Source organism: Globicephala melas, chromosome 16, assembly GCF_963455315.2.
Source record: "Globicephala melas chromosome 16, mGloMel1.2, whole genome shotgun sequence".
NCBI classification, from domain to species: Eukaryota; Metazoa; Chordata; class Mammalia; order Artiodactyla; family Delphinidae; genus Globicephala; species Globicephala melas.
The window spans coordinates 231339-251367 of record NC_083329.1 but is presented as its reverse complement, the minus strand read 5'-3'; the positions used below and the strand labels follow the sequence as shown (position 1 = coordinate 251367).

Here is a 20029-nt window from a genome sequence, read left to right as displayed (position 1 = left end):
GGGACCAGTACCCAGAGTTGCTACAACATACTATCTATAATGTCCAATCTCCAACAAAAAATTATGAGGCATGCAAAGAAACAGGAATGTATAACCCTTATATCTGCAAAAGCAAAGCAACAGAGACTGCCTGTGAGCATTACAGGATGTCAGATCTACCAGAAAAGACTCCAAGGTAGCCATTATAAGCATGTTATAAACATGTTCACAGGACTAAAGGAAACTATGATTAAAGAATGAAAAGAAGGGTCGATGACAATGTCTCATCTAATAGAGACTATCGATAAAGAGATAGAAATTATTCTTTTAAAGAGAACAAAATGGAAATTCTGGAGTTGAAAAGTACAAACACTGAAAAATTCTAAAAACTCACTAGAGGAACCCAACAGTAGAGCTGAACTAGCAGAAGAAAGAATAATGAGCTTGAAGTTTGATTGAGATTATGTAAGCCAAAAAACATCGAGAAAAAATAATGAAGAGAGCCTCAGTGAAACTTGAGATACCATTAAGAACACCAACATGCATGTGATGGGAGTACCAGGGGGAGAAGACAGAGAAAAGAGCAAAAAAACTTGAAGAAATAATGGCTGAAAGCTTCCCAAATTTATTGAAAAACAAATAACCTATACATCCAGGAATCTCAATGAATTCCAAGTAGGATAAATGCAAAGGGAGTCCAGAGACAATAAAAGTAGCAGCTGACTTCTCATCAGAAATAACAAACGCCAGAAAGAAGTGAGATAACATATTCAAAGTGCTCTTATGCTATTAAAAAACTGTCAAGGGGACTTCCCTGGCAGTTCTGTGGTTAAGACTCCACACTTCCAATGCAGGGAGCATGGGTCACCCCTGGTGGGGGAACTAAGGTCCCACGTGCCTTGAGGCGCAGCCAAAAAAAAAAAATTGTCAATAATCCTACATCCAGTAATCAGAATGAAATTGGAGGCATCACCACGTACCATACAGATATAAAAAAGACTATGAAGCAATATTATGAAACAATTGTATCCCAACAAATTAGATAACTTAGATGAAATGGGCACATTTCTAGAAAGACACAGAGTCATAAAACTGACTCGAGAAGAAACAGACAATCTGAATAGACCTATAACAGCTGAAAACATTAAATTAGTTAAAACACACACACACACACACACACGCACATACACATACACACACACACAAAACTACCCCTAAAGAAAAGTTTAGGACCAGATAGGTTCACGAGTTCTACCAAATAGTTAAAGAAGAATTAATACAAAATTTTCAAAAACTTCCTAAAAACAGAAGAGGAGGGAACACTTTCCAACTCCTTTTATAGTCCAGGATTAGTATGTTACCAGAACCAAAGACATCACAAGGAGGGCATAGTCCAATATCTCTTGTGACTATGATGCAAAAATCCTCAACAAACTTTAAAAAACCAAATCCAGCAACATATAAAAAGAATTATACACCATGGGACTTCCCTGGTGGTGCAGTGGTTAAGACTCCATGCTCCCAATGCGGGAGCCCAGGTTCGATCCCTGGTCAGGGAACTAGATCCCACATGCCGCAACTAAGAGTTCACATGCCACAACTAAGGAGCCCACTTGCCGAAACTAAGAAGCCTGTGAGCCGCAACTAAGAGGAGCCCACCTGCTGCAACTAAGACCCGGTGCAACCAAATAAATAAATAAATATTAAAAAAAGAAAAGAATTATACACCATGACTAAGTGGGATTTATCCCAGGAATGCTAGGTTGGTTTAACATCAGAAAAACATTTAGTGTAATACATCATATCAATAGAATAAAAAACAGGGCTTCCCTGGTGGCACAGTGGTTGGGGGTCTGCCTGCCGATGCGGGGGGCACGGGTTCGTGCCCCGGTCCGGGAGGATCCCACGTGCCGCGGAGCGGCTGCGTCCGTTAGCCGTGGCTGCTGAGCCTACGCGTCCGGAGCCTGTGCTCCGCGGCGGGAGAGGCCACGGCAGTGAGAGGCCCGCGTACCGCAAAAACAAAAACCACACGATCATCTCAATTGATGCAGAAAAGTCATTTGACAAAATCCAACTAAGGATAAAAGAGAACTTCTTTAATCTGATAATGGCATCTACGGTAACCCCACAGCTCACATCATACTCAATGGTGAAAGACTGGATGCTTTCAGGAACAAGGCAAGGATACCTGTCTGGTCACTTCTATCCAACATTGTACTGGAGGTTCTGGCCAGAGCAATTAGGCAAAAAAGAAAAAGAAAAGAATGAAAGAAAGGAAAGAAAGAAAGAAAGGAAGAGCATCCAGATTGTAAAGGAAGAAGTAAAACTAGCTCTATTCACAGATGACATGATGTTGTATGTAGACAATCCTAAGGAGCTCACTGAAAAATGATGAGAACGGATAAAAGAACTCAGCAGGGTGGCAGGATAGAAGATCAGTGTACAAAATCAGTTATCTCTCTATACCCTTGCAATGAACAATCCAAAAATACACTTAAGAAAACAATTCCAACTGCAATAGTATCAAAAAGAATAAAATGCTTAGGAATAAATTTAACCAAAAAAATGCAAAACTTATACCCTGAAAGCTACAGAACATTGTTCAAAGAAATTAAAGAGGATCTAAATAATTGGAAAAACATCTCACGCTCGTGACTGGAAGACTTAACATTGTTAAAATGTCAATATTTCCCGAAACAGTCCCTAATCTACAGATTCGATGCAAAATCTCTGTCAGAATCCCAGTGGACGTCTTTGTGGAAACTGACAACCTAATTCTAATATGGAACTGCAAGGAACCCAGAAGAGCCAAAACATTCTTGAAAGAAGAACAAAAGAAGGTTTCAAAACTTACTACAAAGCAACAGTAGTCAAGACACTGTGGTACTGGCAGGAGGATAGATATATTGACCAATGGAATAGAACTGAGGGCCCAGAAATAAACCCATACCCCTATGGTCGAGTGATATTTGACAGCACACGAAGACCATCCAATGGGGAGAGAGTAGTCTTTTCAACAAATGGTGTGGGATAACTGGATAACCACGCGGGGAAGAATCAAGTTGGACCCTTACCTCACAAAATATTCAAAAATTATCTCAAAATGCATCAAAGACCTAAATGTACGAGACGAAACTATAAAACACTTCGGAAAAAAGCACAGAGTGAATCTTAATGATCTTGAATTTGGCAAAGGGTTCTTAGGTATGACACCAAAAGCATGAGTGACAAAATTGAAAATAGATAAATTGTATTTCATCAAAATTAAAATAGTTTGTGCTTCAAATGACACAATCAAGAAAGTGGAAAGACAACCCACATAATGGAAGAAAATATTTGCAAATCCTGTATCTGATGAGGATTTAATATCCTGAATGTATAAAGAACTCCTACAACTCAACACAAAAGACAACCCAGCTAAAAAATGGGCAAAGGACTTAAATAGATGTGTTTCTCTGAAGAAGATACATAAATAGCCAATGAGCACATGAGAAGACAGTCAGTATCTCTAGCCATCGGGGAAACACAGATTAAAGCCTGAGACTTCACACCCACTAGGCTGGCTGGAATCAAAATACCAGATAATAGCAAGTGTTGGAAAGAATATGGAGAAATCGAACTTTCCACTATAATTTACCACATTAACAGATTGAATGGGGGAATCAACTGATCATCTCAATATATGCAGCAAAAGCATTTGATAAAGTACAACACTCACTGATGATAAAACGTCCTATTAACTAGTTGCAGAAGGAAATGTAGGTCACCTGGAAAAGGTATTTTGAAATCCCCCCTGCACATATCATGCTTATGGTGAAATGTTAAAAGTATTTCCTTTAAAAAGCAAGAATAAGACAAAATGCCCCTTCTGGAAACTTCTAGCCACACTCACACTGCAGGCTCTAGCCAGCCCAGTAAGACAGGAGAAAGAGGTAAGAGATGGGTACCGCTGTGCTTCGTCTCAGTTCCATTTAACAGAAAACCCGAACAATTGCTCACACGGGTAGGAACGCAATCCTCTCTGGCCCCTGAGGCCTCCCCCGCCTCCTGCAGGGTCCAGGGCGCTGCCTCTGGGCCTCTGAGCGCAGCACTCACCACCCCAAGTTGTGGAAACGGGCTCGCCGAGGGTAGGGGTGAGCACATGGTTCCTCGTTCTGCAGATTTTCAAAGTCAACCTGGAAGAACGGTAACACCCCTTGGATGCGCACAGGACAATGCAGCTGTTTGGTGTGGTTTTTAAAAACACGTGCTTCTTAACATGCTGAGACATTTCCTGCCCACATTTTACTGCCTCTGAAATTTAGCATCTTATCATCATGGCCATGTGGGTTAATTTGCTATATGGGTATTTTCCTTAATGGTCTAATCAATGGAAACACAGCGTAATGTATGGAATATCAGAAATAGCAAGAACTGTGTATGTTTAGCTAATGAGGCAACACTTTTTTAAAAGTCAAATGAAAGTGCCAGAGCTTTAGGCCATCTGGATAGCATCATGCGTTATCACACCAGGGAAACACGGTGAAGCACAGTGATTCAGAAATACTTCCTGAGGGCGTGCACAGATTTGGGACCAGCGAGGCCAGCAGAGAACCCTGCCCTTTGCCTGCCCCGGCTGTGTCCATGAAGCACGGCATCTCTGGCGATGCAGAAATGGCATTTTTCTTAACATGCCAATCATGGCAAGGTCTTTACAGTCTGTTGGGAGGAAGTACTGCCTAAGTAGTGTTTTCTTGTTATGAAATGTTTTAAACGCACAAAAGCAAATGTAAAATCACACGTCTGGGCTTCCCTGGTGGCGCAGTGGTTAAGAATCCGCCTGCCAATGCAGGGGACACGGGTTCGAGCCCTGGTCCGGGAAGATCCCACATGCCGCGGAGCAACTAAGCCCGTGCGCCACAACTACTGAGCCTGTGCTCTAGAGCCCGCAAGCCACAACTACTGAGCCCGCGAGCCACAACTACTGAAGCCTGCGCGCCTAGAGCCCGTGCTCCACAACAAGAGAAGCCACCGCAATAAGAAGCCTGCGCACTGCAACGAAGAGTAGCCCCTGCTCGCCACAACTAGAGAAAGCCACGCGCAGCAACGAGGACCCAATGCAGCCAAAAATAATAAATAAATAAATACTGGATGCCAGGAAGGGACCCTGGTCCCCACCCAGGAACCAGAGGCGACCCTGACGTGGGAGCCTCAGGGCAGTCTTCCTGAGACCCTGAGACCCAGGCATGCTGGGTGGGTCACTGTTTAGCGTCCTCCCTAGTCCCATCTTCCCCACTCTGGCACTACGGGGGTCACCGCAGTCCACAACTTTGCATAACTTGGCCCACTCCTTGTCCCCAGATCAGGTGGCCCCTGCACCTCCAGAGAGGCGTGCTCTGCCCTGAACTGCTCTCCTGTCCCCCTGTCCAGGTGGTCTCCCAAGGGCAGGGCTGCTGTCTCCAAATCCAGCAGCCGGGCATGAGGCAGGTGACTGGGAACCAGCGGGGCTGGGGGGGAAGCCGGACTCTGGAGCTCGGACCCCTCCGTGCAGGGTCCTGATGGGTGAGTCCTCCCGCGTTGGCTCCGGCCAGCTGGGCAGCCTCAAGGCCTTGGAGACACAGTGGCTGAGGAGATGGCCGGCAGTGTCCCCTGGCCCCAGGACCTGGCCCAGGGCATTCAGGGGCCCGAGTTGTCCATGAGACGGTGGACAGGCAGTAGAAGTCCACAGTGCTCTGCCCTGGGCGGGAGCCTGGTCTAAAACAATGGGAAAGTCTTGGTCTTGATAAGTTTGCTTCAGCCTTTCCCAGCAAGGGCACCCAGCTGGTGGGCTCTGGGCCTCCACAGAGCCTCGCTCACCCTCCAGTGGTCTGGGTGCCAAGCCCTGAGTCAGACAAAGGATGGTCGAGCTGCTCCGTGGGGTCCTGAGAGGAGAGGCTCCCTGGGGAGGTGTCTTGGTCAGAACCGGTCATGCAGACCCGTAGCAAATTGATGCAGCCGATCCCTCTGCCAGCCCCGGGCTGCCCAGCGCTCTGGGGTGTGGAGAAGAGGATCAAAGTATTGACGGGCCTTAAAAAGCCGCAGATGTGGTCCCGCAGGTGCCTGGGCACACAGAAGGCGGGTGGTCGCTCTCAGGGCCCCTGGGCCCCTCGTCCAGCTCCCTTGGTGCAGCGGCCCCCACCTGCCTTCTCTGGCACTTTCCAGACCACGGACGGGTCTGGCCCCTCGCAAATCGTGACTGGAGCTGGGTTCTGAGCTTAAGCAGCACAGGTTCAGGACTCGCTGGCCCACACCCCAGGAGGGACTGGACGCATCTGGCCTCCTCCCCCTTCCCATCACCAGGCCTTCATTCTTAGCAGCTGCACTTCAAGAACTGCGTTAGTTTCTCTTTCAAATTCATCCTGAGTTTGCATTTTTCCAGGAAACCGAGGGAGAATGATCGCTACGACATGTAAATTAATGCAGTATTATCCTTGCTTCCCGTGGAGCGGCACCTCCGCTGCCTGCCCAGTAAAAGTCAGTGCTTCGCCTTCGCAGGCGGCAGGACCCCAGCCCTGCAGTCATTACAGGGAGAGACGGGCCTGGAATTGGCCTCTCGTGTGGTCACTGCGTGTCCCTACGCCCACGCGGCAGAGGCGGTCTGCCGCCCAGGTGCCCCCTCCGGCCCGGCGGGTGAGGGAGGGGAGGTGAGCTAACCCCAAGATCGCCCGCCACGGCCCCAGCCCTGAGTCGGAGCATTGGGGGCGGCAGGGCAGACGCTCGGACAGGCGAGAGGGTCGGACCGTCCTCTTGCTTGGCGCCTGGGCGCCCGGTTCCTAAGTTATGTCAGCATGTTGTCAAGAGGCAGCAGAAGGATGCGCAGCAGGTCCCCGGCCACCGGCCACCCTGGCGAGTCGGCAGGACGCAGCTGGCCGCTGGCGCCGCCGGTCCCGCTGCGGGCGCGCGGCCATTCCTTCTCTTTCCGCCGGACAACGCCGACCGCTGTCCCGCTCCAGCTCCGTCCCCGCGGAAGCCAAGCGACCGCGCCAGCCCGCGGTGCGGTCCGCGCTCCACGAGTCCGAGGTTCCGAGGCCGCCGGGCCCACGCGTGGATGCCCCGCGCACACTCACCGCACGCACCCTCACGCACATGATCCCACAGAGACAGCACTTCGCCTCAGGCTCCCGGACGTTCTCTAGTAAAATACATAAATACATAAATGAACGCGGGAAAAATTCCTAAAATAAGCGTGAAAGTCTCCACTCGCACACAACGCTGAGAAACCTAGTTAGCGAAAGTAGTTGGTAAGTTTCTCTTTAGCAATTCCGGCACCAAACTGTTCCTGTCGTTTCTTTGTTCCGAATCAGTTTCCTGCCGCTGCAGCCAGAAACAATCTACTAAGTTCTTCCGAGCCGCCGCGGTTACCGAGACAGGTCCACAGAGGAAACCTCAGAATACTTTATTGGCTGCTTTGTATACATTGGAAAGTCCTATTTTGTCCATTTCGAGGACAATATAAAACTATGTTCACTGTCTTTCAGGAAAGTTTGCACTAACATAACTTTATAAAAACATTTTTTTAAAATAACCGTAAGATACCCACAGATAGTCTTGCGGCATCCAGTTTAACACAGTATTAACAACAACAAAAACAAAAACCTGAAAAACGAGACAAGAAGAGAACTCCGAGACGCCCGCTGCGCACCAGGAGCAAGGAACCGGCCGGGGCGCCGCTCGCCCGCGGGGACCCGTCTCCGGACCTGGGAAGGGGTGGCCCCGGTGGCGGAAGACAACACCCCGCCCCCTACACCCCCTGCGCGCGTGCCCTTCCTCCCCAGCGGGCCCCCAGGGCCCACGGCCTTGCAGCCCTAGGACAGGTAATACATGCCGTAGGCGGCCACGGGCGCGGCGAGGAGTCCCGGCACCTGCGGCAGGGAGCCCGCCGCGCTGCCGTACACGGCCGGGGAGCCGTGAAGGTGGACGCCCAGCGGGAAGGGCAGGGCGAACGAGGGCAGCAGCGGCTTGGCCGCCAGCTTCAGCTTCTCCAGCTCGGCCTCCTGCAGTCGCTTGGCCTTGGCCCGGCGGTTCTGAAACCAGATCTTGACCTGCGTCTCGGAGAGGCTCAGGCTGCTGGAGAACTCGGCGCGCTCCGCGATGGACAGGTACTGCTTCTGGCGGAACTTGCCCTCCAGCGCCAGCAGCTGCGCGGTGGTGAAGGGCGTCCGCGGCTTGCGGTTGTTCTTGTGTTTCCTGAGGGTGCAGGGTGGAGGGCTGGGGGCGCCTAGGGGGAAAGAGAGCACAAAGCGGACGCTCAAACGCCAGCAGTGCGCGCCAAGGACGGTTCCGGATGCGTGTCCCGGCCGAGACCGCGGACCTCAGTTGAGACAAGATACCCCCAAACCTCCGGGGTAATAGAAGCGAGGCACCGGGGAGACGGCGCGCGGAGGGGGGGCCGTTGTGGACTCGGGTTCTGCTCCCCAGATCGGTGGCCTTGCGTCCCTCGGGAGGAGGGGAACTCTGCCCACTTGGAAAAGCGAAAAACTTGGGCGGGAAGCGCAGAGGCCAAGCAGAAGTCAACCATCGCGGGGAGTGACGGCAGCAAAAGGGGTGCTCGGCCAGAGAGACTCCGAGACAAGAAGCCCCGGGTCTTGGGTTGCGGGCTCCGCCCCAGGGTAGAGCAGAAGCCTGTTTGGCGTGGGGCCGGGGAGCCGCCGTGGGGTTCGCGCGCGCGCGGGAGTGGTCGCGTGGGCTCGCGTGGGCTGGTTTCTTTCTCTGCGCCCGGGCCGGCGCGTTAGTGGCTGGTTACTTTCCAAAGTTACGAGAGACAGCGTCCTTCCCGCCCTAGTCCTCCGAGCCCGGGCCGGGCGGGCTCCTCTCGCAGCCCAGAACCGTGCGACAGGGCACTTACGTGGGGAGGACAAGGGGGCGGCCGCCGGGACCCAGGCCCGGGGTTCCGCGGCGCCCCGCGGCCTCTCCTCCCGGGGCTCCGCGGGCTCCGCGCCCAGCCAGTGCTCTGCCTGCAGCAGCGACTTGACGCTGAAGGGCAACGGGCCGGACCCCGCACGGTCCCTGCTGCACGTCCTGAGCCCAACAGGGTTCATGCCGAGCGACGCCGGGGCCATGCGCTGGCCGGCGGGCGTGGGGCTGGCGGGGCTCAGCAGGCGCGACGTGGGGCCAGCGCGCCGCGACACTGCCGGGGGCTCCACTGCGCCCCCGCCCTCAGAGCCCTATAAAAAGGCGGCGCCCCTTTCATGCCCAGCTCTCCAATCGCCGCTGTCGCTGCCGCGTGGACCCAGGCGTCCATTGGTTTCGCTGACCCGGGAGGGCGGGACGGCCGACTGGGACTCTAGCGCCCCAGCCCCGGCCTGCCTGGCGCACCCCTGTGGACTTCCCAGAGCCTGGCTGTCCTCTCCCGGAGCGCTGCGGCCCGGCTGGGAGGTGGCTGGTACACCCGGGGAGCACGAGGCGCTGGCCCCAGCCTCCCCACGCGCAGGAGCCCACAGTGGGCGCGACCTGGTTGAGCCGCGGTCCGGGCACAGGTCGGGACCGCGCGCGGATCCTGAGACGCGGAGAGCTCGGCGCCGTCAGAGAGGCGGCGCCGGCGCCTCCCGTAGTGTTGTCCCTCTGTCGCTCGCCGGCTGCTCTTCCCGCTGCGCCCAGTCCGGAGCCTGAGCCTTCGGCGCGTGCCTGCTGTGGCCCAGGCGTTCCCTCCGAACCCTGGGGGCTGCTTTTGACTGAACCTGCGCCCGGACCGAGGACCCTGCTTCTGTCGCCTTGTAGTCGGGCCTCAGGTGCCCTGACCCTGAATGGCTTTTTAGGCACCCGTAGCTGCCGAACGCTCTCCGTGGCGTCCCACGGCCTGGCTCCAGGAACGGCCGGCGGGGCACGTCGAAGGTCCCCGGGCAGGGCCCGGAGCCGCGGAGAAGGCCGAGGGGCCGACCTCTCATCCACCTGCGACGCAGGGCTTGGGGCACAGGCAGGGCGCCTCGGGCCGCTGGGGCGCGAGGTCAGTCGCTGGGTGTTGGATTCACCGTCAGCCTCTCCCGCTCCTCACTTGCTTGGCCGAATCGTCCGGAGTCGCGGGACCTGGGACCTGGGAAAAGCCCCGCGGCGCGGGCCTCCGACTGACCCGGCCAGACGGGGCCGGGCTGTCAACGGGGACCCCGCGGATCAGGCGGAGAGGGATCCCCGACACGGCTCGTAGAAGGTGGAGCCAAGGCCCGACAGAGATTTACGCTTCACTCGGATTATTTTTCCAAAACTGAACCAATCTTTGGTTTAAAAACCTTCTGGGGTGCTGCAGACGAGGCACCGCTCTGTAGCCTCTCGCGGAACGAAAGAAACCCCGACTGTGTTTTAGAATAAATCATGAGATTATTTTGCAGGTAACACCTTTATGTCCGATTAATATCCCAGAACACGGAAACAGCAACCTAAATCCGTACATGTTTATTTTTGAAAAACCAAAGTGTTTTTTTTTTTTTTTTTTTTTTTTTTTTTTTTTTGCGGTACTCAGGCCTCTCACTGTTGTGGCCTCTGCCGTTGCGGAGCACAGGCTCCGGACGCGCAGGCTCAGCGGCCATGGCTCACGGGCCCAGCCGCTCCGCGGCATGTGGGATCTTCTTGGACCGGGACACGAACCCACGTCCCCTACATCGGCAGGCGGACTCTCAACCACTGCGCCACCAGGGAAACCCTCAAAGTTGTTTAATGAAATCTAGCTTTGGGTGACACTTTATCCAGTTCAGCTAGAAAAATTCAATTAGAAAGTTTCTCTCCATGCAAACTTAGAAGCATGACTGAAAGGGGCCCTCAGACCCCTCCAGGCCAGGCCTGCATCTGTGGCTAGATCAGTTCTTTCTGCATTCCAAGATGGATTGCCCCTTTCTAATGTAATAAAGATGTTCTGAGTTGATTGAAGATAATTGTACCATTAGAGCACTTTCTTTGAAGGCCTCTCTCCTGATAGCTTATCTTTAGCAGGCCACTCACAGGAGCGTTTGAAAAAGAATTTTAATGAGGATGACAGCCAGCTGCCTCCGCCTGCCCCATGTCCACTCAGGACACTCCGGAGGTGGCCTCTGGGTGGATGACGTGGGGGCCTGGCTGCGGCCTGGCTAGCCTGGGGGTGGGATGGGGCCATGGGGCCAGGCGCAGGGGCCGACCTTCAGGACCGGCTCCCTGAGGGTGTTGGACTGGTGTCTCTAGTTCCCAGCAAGGCTGGGCCAGTGCTGACCAGGCCCCTGACTGGCACTGGCTCCAGCAGGGGCATAGAGGAAGGAGGGAGGGAGGATGTGGGGCTGGGGGAGAGCCCCTGGGCTTGGATATCAAAACCCAGACCCCAACACTGAGCACAACCAGGCCTCCAGCACAGTGTCAGCTCCAGCCCCGCTGGGCCCTGGGATGGGAGATGGGGCAGGGGATGGTGGCGGTGAGAAGGAAGGGATCCCACTTCTGTCAACGTGGGGGCTTTGGGTGCAGAACCCTGGACCCCGTGTGTAGGGGAGCCTGGGCACCGTCTCTGGCCACCAGGAGGGATGAAGACACCTGCAGGGACCCGGCTTCCCAGCGGCCCAGGAGCAGGCCAGCCAGGCATGTTGTGTGGACAGGAGCACCCTTCCCATCCCAGGTGAGCCCCTGAAATGACGGCAAAGCCCCAAAGAATGCCCCACTCCATCCACCCTGGGGCAGACACTGTCCCCCCAGTTCGAGTGGCATTGTCCCTGCACTTTGCTCTGAGCTGTGTGGGGACAGGAGGTCAAGCGAAGGCCCAGACACTTTCATTTCCTGTGTTTCTCTGCCTCCTTTTGGTGCTGAATTCATGGGGAATGAACACATCCTTAGCTTCCAGAAATGAGTGACGAGTACAGTTCCTGTGCCTCTTTTTGGTGCTGAATTCATGGGGAATGAACACATCCTTAGCTTCCAGAAATGAGTGACGAGTACAGACACGGGGGGATTGGAAGCCCTGAGGGGCCTCCTCAGTGGAGTCAGTGTAGCGAGATGATTCTTGAGAATGGATTTTGTTTTGTGGGATTTACCCGGGCAAGTTTGGTACTGGGCAGGACTCAAACAGAAGTGCTCTCCCTCCTCTTAAAACCTGGTGGAGGGGAGGGTTTGATGCTGCGGAGGAGAGGTCACGTAGAGCTCACGCCAGACGGTGCCGCAGGATTGAAGGTGATACCACGTTAGTGACTGAAGAAAGCGATGGTCCCCTTTTGTATGGGGATGGTGGGCATCCCGTCCTGGATGCCGTTTACAGGGCGGTAGCACAGTTTGCACACCAGGGACCATGACGGGCCCATCTCCTGGGTCTTGCTCCAGGGCAGGACCACCCACTCCTCAGGGCCCCTTCCAAAGGGCCGCACTTCCCAGACAGTGTAATCTCCAGGGGAACCATGTTAGAAACCATCGACTTATGCCTCATCCTCTATGTCATTGCTGTCATTGCTGAGGCCCCAGAGGGCCTCCTATTCATCCTGAAAGGCTGGGGCCACTCCCCTCCTCAAAGGCATCTGTGTTGGAGCCTTTGAAATTTTCCTTCTCAACTTATTGGAAAATTGCTCCAAACACAAGTGGTACTTTACCCATGACTCTGGCCAGAGGGGGACTAGGTGACATGAGCTCCAGCAGCTAGTGGGTGTGCTAAAAGAGAGGCAGGTGGGACGTGAGGTCCCCCAGGTGGGACGTGAGGTGCTCCAGGTGGGACGTGAGGTCCCCCAGGTGGGACGTGAGGTCTACCTCCCCAGGTGGATGCTTTGGCGTCGCTCAGGAGAGGACCTGCTCCCAGTCAGATGAGGCCCATGAGATGGGGAAGGCTCAGATGAAAGTGGGAGCTGAGGAGAGAAGGCCCTGGGACTCATCCTGCGACCCCATCACTTCATAGTGTCTCCCCACATCTTTTTTTTGGCCGTACCTCGCAGCATGTGGGATCTTATTTCCCTGACAAGGGATTGAACCCGTGCCACCTGCAGTGGAAGTGTGGAGTCTTAACCACTGGACAGCCAGGGAAGTCCCTCCCCACATCACTGCTTTTCTCCTGTTCACCTCTATCTTCTCTGCCAATTTACTTTCACATTTACTCTTTACATCCAGGGCTTTGAAACTTTGCCAAACCTCCTGATGGGGGAAATCAGAGGAGAAGCCCGTCTTTACTGAGTGACCTCTCTGTCCAGAGCAATAGGTGCACGTAGTTCTGTCCGGTACAGAATGACCCACCCGCCCAGGATGTCTGCAGCCTAGTCCCTGGGACCTGGCAATGTGTACGTGGCAAAGGCAGGATTGAGATTGTTCATCAACTGCCCTTGGGATGGACCATCCTGGCGCATCCAGGTAGACCCAATCTAATCACCGGGGTCCTCGAGGGCCCAGAGACATGGCAGCGTGGGAAGGAATGAGCTAGCCATAGCTGGCTTTGGTGGGCGGCCTCTAAGGCCTGGGGTCCCCCAGAGCCTCCAGCAGGACCAGCCCAGGCCGCTGACACGTGATTTGGCCCAGGGAGACCCACTTGGGCTTCTGGCCCCAGAACTGTGCAGCAGTAAATCTGGGCTGTGTACAGTCAGTTGTTGCGGCAACAGTAGGGAGCTGGTCTCCCCTCTGAGGCACCTCTTATCACCCCAGCTTTGGTGGGAGAGGAAATAGGCTCAGAGAGGCAGACGACTTGGCAGTGGGGGTCAGGCAGGTGGACCCAGCCCTGAGTGACTCTCAAGTCCGTGCTCTGCCTAGGGTGGTGGGCCTAGCGCTCTCCATGGGTCAGAGGCAGCAGGGAGCCAGGGCTCCATGGCGCCTGGGACCTTTGCTCTGGCACCAGCTCTCCCAGAGCCCAGGCCCTCCGGCGCATCCTAAAGCCTCCTTGCTGCCTCCCTCGCTCTGCCTGCCCAGCCCATCTCCAAGCCCCCAGGTGGGATGTGCTCAAGTCGCCTCTGCTGGCAGAGCTGAGAGTCAGACTGCCTGTGTGCGGTGGGGGTGTCGCTCTCTCCTGGGGGAACTGGCCGTTGGGCATCTGACTGCAGAGAACAGGCAGAGCTGGGGGCCTCGGTGGGCACAGGACAGCAGTGGGCCAGTGAAGCCACCGTGTGCAGAAACAGTGGGGCCCTAAGGAAGGGCTCACCGTGCAGCCCCAGGTGCGGGCCCGAGTGTAGGACAGCTGGAAGAATCCATGAAGCTCCGCAGAGATGATGCTATTTTGGAATTATTGAGTTGTAAATATTTGTTTTATTTTGAGGGTTAACAACTTTTCTTTGGAGATGCTTGAAAAACAGGCGGGGGATGGGGGGAGAAACGACACCATGCAGGAGAAGACGGGAATGAGTGTAGGATGGTTTTAGAAACAGGAGGAACCAAGCAGCCACTCCAAGCTTCACGCCCCTCAGCTACAAGGCCCCAGACGGGACAGTAATTAGACCCAGGGCTTCTGGCCTCTGCTCTAGGGCAGGCTGGACAGGGTAGGACCATGGCTCGGAAGTGAACTAAGAAGCCCACAAGAGTCCCCTGGTGCCAGCTCTTTGGGCAGCCTGAGGCTTACCAATGCCCCTGATATCTAGCAACCAGCTCTCAGATTCATTGCCTTTATTGTTTCCTGGTTTCTATTTCATTGATTTCTACTGTGATCTTCATTGTTTCCTTTCTTCTACTTAGTTTGGGTTGTCTTTGGTCTACTTTTTCAGGTTTCTTAATGTAGAAGCTGTCATTGATTTTTTTAAACCTTTCTTCTTTTCTAATATAGCCCTCAGTGCTATGAATTTTCCTCTAAGTACTGCTTTGGTGCATCCTGCAATTTTGATATGTTTTCAATCTTAGTTCAAAATAATAATTCCCTTTTGATTTCTTCTTTGACCCAGGGTCACTCAGCGTGTTACTGAGTTTCCAAGTATTTCAGGATTTTTTAGGGATGTTTCTGTATTGGTTTTCATTTTACATTCGTTTGCTAGAACACACTTTGACATGTGTCCTTTTATATTTATTGAGACTTGTGTTACAGCCCCAAATATGGTCTATCTTGGTCAATATTTTCTGTTGTCCCTGAAAAGAATATGAATTCTTCTGTTGCTGGGTGGGGTGGTCAGTAAATATCAATTGAGTCAATTGGTTGATAAGCACCTACCGACTGTACTTATTGTTTGGTACTGTAGGGTTATAGGCTCATTTTCTGCCTACTTGTTTGGTCAATTATAGAGAAAGGGATATCGAAAACTTCAATGGTAATTGTGAGTTTGTCTATTTCTCTTTGTGATTCTATCAGTTTTCACCTATTTTGAAGCTGTCTTGTTAGGTCCACAAATGTTTAAGATTGTTACATGCCTTTGACAAATTGATGCTTTTATCAATTTGAAATGATCTTCATTTCTGTAATTTCTTGGCTCTAAAGTCAACTTTGTCTAATGTTAGCGTGGAGACTCCAGGTTTATTTTGACTAGTGTTAGCATGTTTTTCACTTTTCCATGCTTTTACTTTCAACATAGTTGTGTATTTATCTTTAAAGAGTGCTTTGTGTAGGCTCTGTGCATGTGGGTCTGGCTCTTTTATCCACACTGACAGCCTCTGACTCTTAATTTGATATTTAGACCAATTACATTTGGTGTACTTATTGATAGGTTAGGTTTATTTTTAATTTTTTTTATAGCTTAATTACATTTTTGTGGGGGGGGCTGTTTTGGGTCTTCATTGCTGCATGCGGGCTTTTCTCTAGTTGTGGCGAGCACGGGATACTCTTTGTTGTGGTGCGTGGGCTTCTCATCACGGTAGCTTCTCCTGTTGCGGAGCATGGGTTCTAGGCACATGGGCTTCAGTAGCTGCAGCACATAGGCTCAGTAGTTGTGGCTCGCGGGCTCTAGAGCGCGGGCTCAGTAGCTGTGGCACGCAGGGTTAGTTGGTCCACGGCATGTGGGATCTTCCCAGACTAAGGATTGAACGCATGTCCCCTGCATTGTCAGGCGTATTCTTAACCACTGCACCACCAGGGAAGTCCTGGTAGGTTAGGTTTAAATCTATTATCTTACTAATTATTTTATAACTTCCCATCTGTTCTTTGTTCTGTTTCTTTTTTTGATCAATTGAATATTTTAAAAAGTATTCCAGCATATCTCCTTTGTTGCCTTATTAGCTATAACTTTTTTTTTTTTTTGCGGTACACAGGCCTCTCACTGTTGTGGCCTCTCCTGTTGCGGAGCACAGGCTCCGGATGCGCAGGCCCAGCGGCCACGGCTCACGGGCCCAGCCGCTCCGCGGCATGTGGTATCTTCCCGGACTGGGGCACGAACCCGTGTCCCCTGCATCGGCAGGTGGACTCTCAACCACTGTGCCACCAGGGAAGCCCTAGCTATAACTTTTATTATTATTATTATTTTTTTTGCTACTCTAGGGTTGACAGTATACATCTTCAGTTTACCGCAACGTACCTCTAGTGATATCATCCTGCTTTGTGTACAGTATAAGAACTTTACAGTAGTGTCTGGTATCTCCATTTCTCCCTTCTGACTCTTATGCTATAGTTGTCATACGTTTTACCACTACGTGTTATAAGCCTCACACTACATTCTGATTAAATGGTCAGTTACCTTTTAAGGAGATTTAAATAATAAGAAAAAGCCTTTTCTATTCCTCCATGTAGTTACTGTTATTGGTGCTCTTCATTTTTTTGGTACATTCATATTTCCATCTGGTATCACTTTCCTACTGTGTAAGGACTTTTAAAAATATTTCTTATAGTGCAACTATAAGTTAGCAGGTTTTAGTATTTGAAGACATTGCTCCACTGTCTTCTCATGTGCACTGTTCCCAACGAGAGCTCTGCTATCGTCCTCATCTTTGCTCCTGTGCACACAAGATGTCTTCTCTCTCTGAAAGAAGACATTGCCTTTATCATTGGTTTTGAGCAATTTGGCTATAACGGGCCTTGATGTAATTTTATGTTTGTTTTGATTGGTGTGTCATGTTTTTGGTACAAGGATTTATTACAAACATCTCCGCTTCGCAGAGTCACTGGAGGTCATGGGAAACTCCACCCTGGGGTGCGTGCGCTGAGTTCCTTGGGTGGGACCGCATCTGGCTCTCACCTGCACCACTCAGAGGCCAGCCAGGCACATGCTCCCTCCCACCTGTGCGCAGGCGGAGGGTCCATCCTGGGGGGTCAAGCATCGTGGGCAGCCTTGTACAGGCCTTGACTTGGGAGGAGGGAAGGGGAAGCTGGAACAGAGAGAGACATTGGGGGCAGAGGCCAGGGCCACAGCGCTCAGAGGAGGGGCTCCAGGACCCATGGGGCCTGAGAGGCCATGGGACTCATGGGGGAGGCGCCCCAGGGTTCAGAGCAGTGAAACCGCAGTGGGTCTGCAACTGCTTCTCCTGGGAGTTAAACGGCCCACCCAGAGTCTCTGGGGGGAGAACCCTTTGTCAGGACCCTCTGACCGAGGAGGGGCTGGTGGAAAGGCAAAGGCCCCTGAGCAGCTGGAGGCCCTGTGTGGCTCGAGTGCAGGGAGTAAGGGGAAAGTGGGCGCTGGGACGAGAGGGCAGGTTCTGGGGCTGGGGTGTGGCTGGGGTCAGGGCCCTACTCGGGAAGCATGGAGGGACGGGCACCCTGGGGCCCATGTCGTCTCTGTGTCACCTGCCCGCCTACTGCGAGGACTCTGGGAAGTCCACGGAAAAGTTCATGTGGCACCTGGGCCGAGGGATGGTGACAGCCTGGAACCCCCAAGGCAGCCCCCACCCCTGGGAAGGGGAGGGAAGCAAACGGCGAGCCCTGCCGGTTCGAGGCCTCACTACTTTTCTTGGTGCTGCAGGAAGAACTGGCTCGGGGCCCCTCCCCTCCGTACCCTGCTCTCCCGGGTGACAGGTGGTCCCGGGTCTGGGTGGGGATGGAGTGATGCGGGTGGGTGGGGGGCTGCCCAGGCCCACCCTAGGCAGCCTTTTGGTCTTCCCGCCATGAGCCATCCCACTGTGGAAGGGGCCTCTCACGAGCCGTGGGCACTGTGGACAGAAGTGCTGGTGAGGGGCGCCAGCTCGTAGCATGGGTGGGGAAGGCCGCCAACCCGAACCCCATCCTAGGGAGAGACAGAGGGATCCTCCTGGGCCCGGCCCCACCCCCGGGAAGTTAGAGAGGGTCCTGTTCAGCTGGGCCACGTGCTCCCCTCCCAAAGGCCTTCTCCCTGCCCGGCCCTGAACGCCTGGCCAGGCCCCTTTAATCACGGCCTGGCACCGTCCAGCCAGGCTGGGCTCTCCCCAGGCGGAAGAGTGTTCAAAGGGCCTGAGTAAACAGGTGGGGCATTTGGGGGACAACGGGCGGCTTGGTCTCCAGTCTCCAGGCGGCAGGGACCTGTGGAATCCTCCGGCTGCCGCGCTCTGCTCTGTGCAGCCGGCGTGCTTTGTGCCATAGCCACCGCGGGTTAATGAGCTGGAAAACACAGTTGCACCTCCCCGGCTGTGAAAATCGCTTCAGGGGCGGCGGAGTCAACTTACTGCTGGGAGAACCCAGAACTGATTTCCTTTGTCAGGAGGGCCCAGTGCATCCCGGCAGAGGCCACGGGCCGGGTCTGGGCCTCCTCCCGAGAAGACCCCAAGCAGCCCAGGCCTCAGAGGGGCTCTGAATACAGCTGGGGACCCCAGGAATGAGAAGGCTTGAAAAACAAAACAGCAGACGCCTTTCTCCTGTCTCCCCCAATTTCCAGAGCCCTCCCCTGCTTTTGGACTGAGTACCAGACCCCTCCCCACAGCGGGCGCCACGCCAGGAGGACGATGCTGGGGGCTTGGGACTGGGCTCCGGACACCACCCCACCCCCACTCCTTCCAGAGGAGGTCAGCAGGGCCAGCCCTGCCCGAGAGGCCCCCCGTGATCACTCTCGACGTTGCCTGTCTCTTGGCCAGCTCTGCATTCACGGCTGAACGTCCAGGCACAGCGGGCATGTCGGGGGGCACTGCAGGGAAGATCTGAATCATCTCTGAGATGCAGGGTCACGAACGTGTAACCGATTTCTGAGCCTCTGCCGAGAGCGCCCGACGTTTTGTGACGTTTTCTCCCATCTTTCAGGCTGACCCAGTGTTCAGCTTTAGATCTTTATGAAGTTGTTGAAGGCCAGCTTCTGTGGACGCCTTGAAAGACCATGTTCTGGAACGCAGTCTATCCTCATGACGCGGGTGGGGCTGCAGGCCTCAGGGGGCCGGGCTGAGCCCTGGTGGGTGGCGGGCTGTGCTCAGGGGTACCCCTCCCTCTGCTGCAGGGCGACCAGACGCTGGGCCACGCCACAGACGGGCCACCAAGAGCAGTCGACTCGGATCTTCACGCGGGTCGAGGACCTGTGGGTCATTTTCTACTTGGGCCTGGAATTCAGAGCCAAGACCCTGATTCCGTGGTTTCCAGAAGCCCAGAGAAGCTGGAAGTGGTTTGAGGAAGGCCTGCAAATCCCGGGGGGAGGGGCTGTCTCAGGACAGTGAGGGGTGTTGAGGGGCGCCGGTGTCAGCAGGGTGGGCCTGTGTAGTGAGACACGTGGACCAGAGTGCAATCCCTCAAAATGGGGAGAAAAGAAACCCCTCAGCCCGGGACTGAGACGTCTCCTGCTCGTACATGGGCTTCCAAAACCAGGTGGTTCCAAGACAAGAGCAGCCCTAACTTGGGCACGTTTCCTTTCCTTAGAGGGTTTCTGTTTCCTTCTCCCTCCATAGCAAGGGAAGTTCTCCTTTGTCCCCAGTAATGAGCGATAGCAGTGTTGTCACATGCGGCAAGAAGCCTGGAGTTGGGGACGGGGCCTGGGGGCCCTGCTCAGAGCTGCCCACCCACCCACCTGCCTGCCGAGCCCCTTGCACTTGGGCTAGGTGGAATGTTCTAGCTGCCAAGGCCTGTGGGCGTGAGTTGGAGACAGTGCCCACATCTCAGACCCCTACCCATCCTGAGCTCCACCCTGCAGGCCCCGTGCTGCGCCGTCACCGGTCACCCCACGCTCCTGGCACTCGGAGCTGACCCATGGCAGAGGACAAGGGGCGTGTACTGAGTGCCAGTTACAGGTGGGCCTTGCAGGGGGTGGGAAGGGGGGGTCGGGGAGGTGAAGGGGCGCTGGGAGTCGCATGCCCGGTTCTAGTCTTGGCTCTGCTGAAGGGCCGTGCCACTGAC

General features: G+C 53.9%; 1 protein-coding gene across 1 annotated transcript; it reads right to left on the bottom strand.

Annotated features, from left to right (window-relative positions):
• Positions 1–7802: 7802 nt before the first annotated feature.
• On the bottom strand, positions 7803–19229 carry LOC115839876 (homeobox protein MSX-3). The gene is made up of 5 exons (XM_030832171.2): positions 19126–19229; positions 9989–10082; positions 9736–9885; positions 8843–9161; positions 7803–8215 (listed from the first exon to the last, which is right to left on the bottom strand). Exons 1-5 carry the CDS (start codon positions 19227–19229, stop codon positions 7803–7805), a joined length of 1080 nt encoding a protein of 359 aa, XP_030688031.2.
• Positions 19230–20029: the final 800 nt, after the last annotated feature.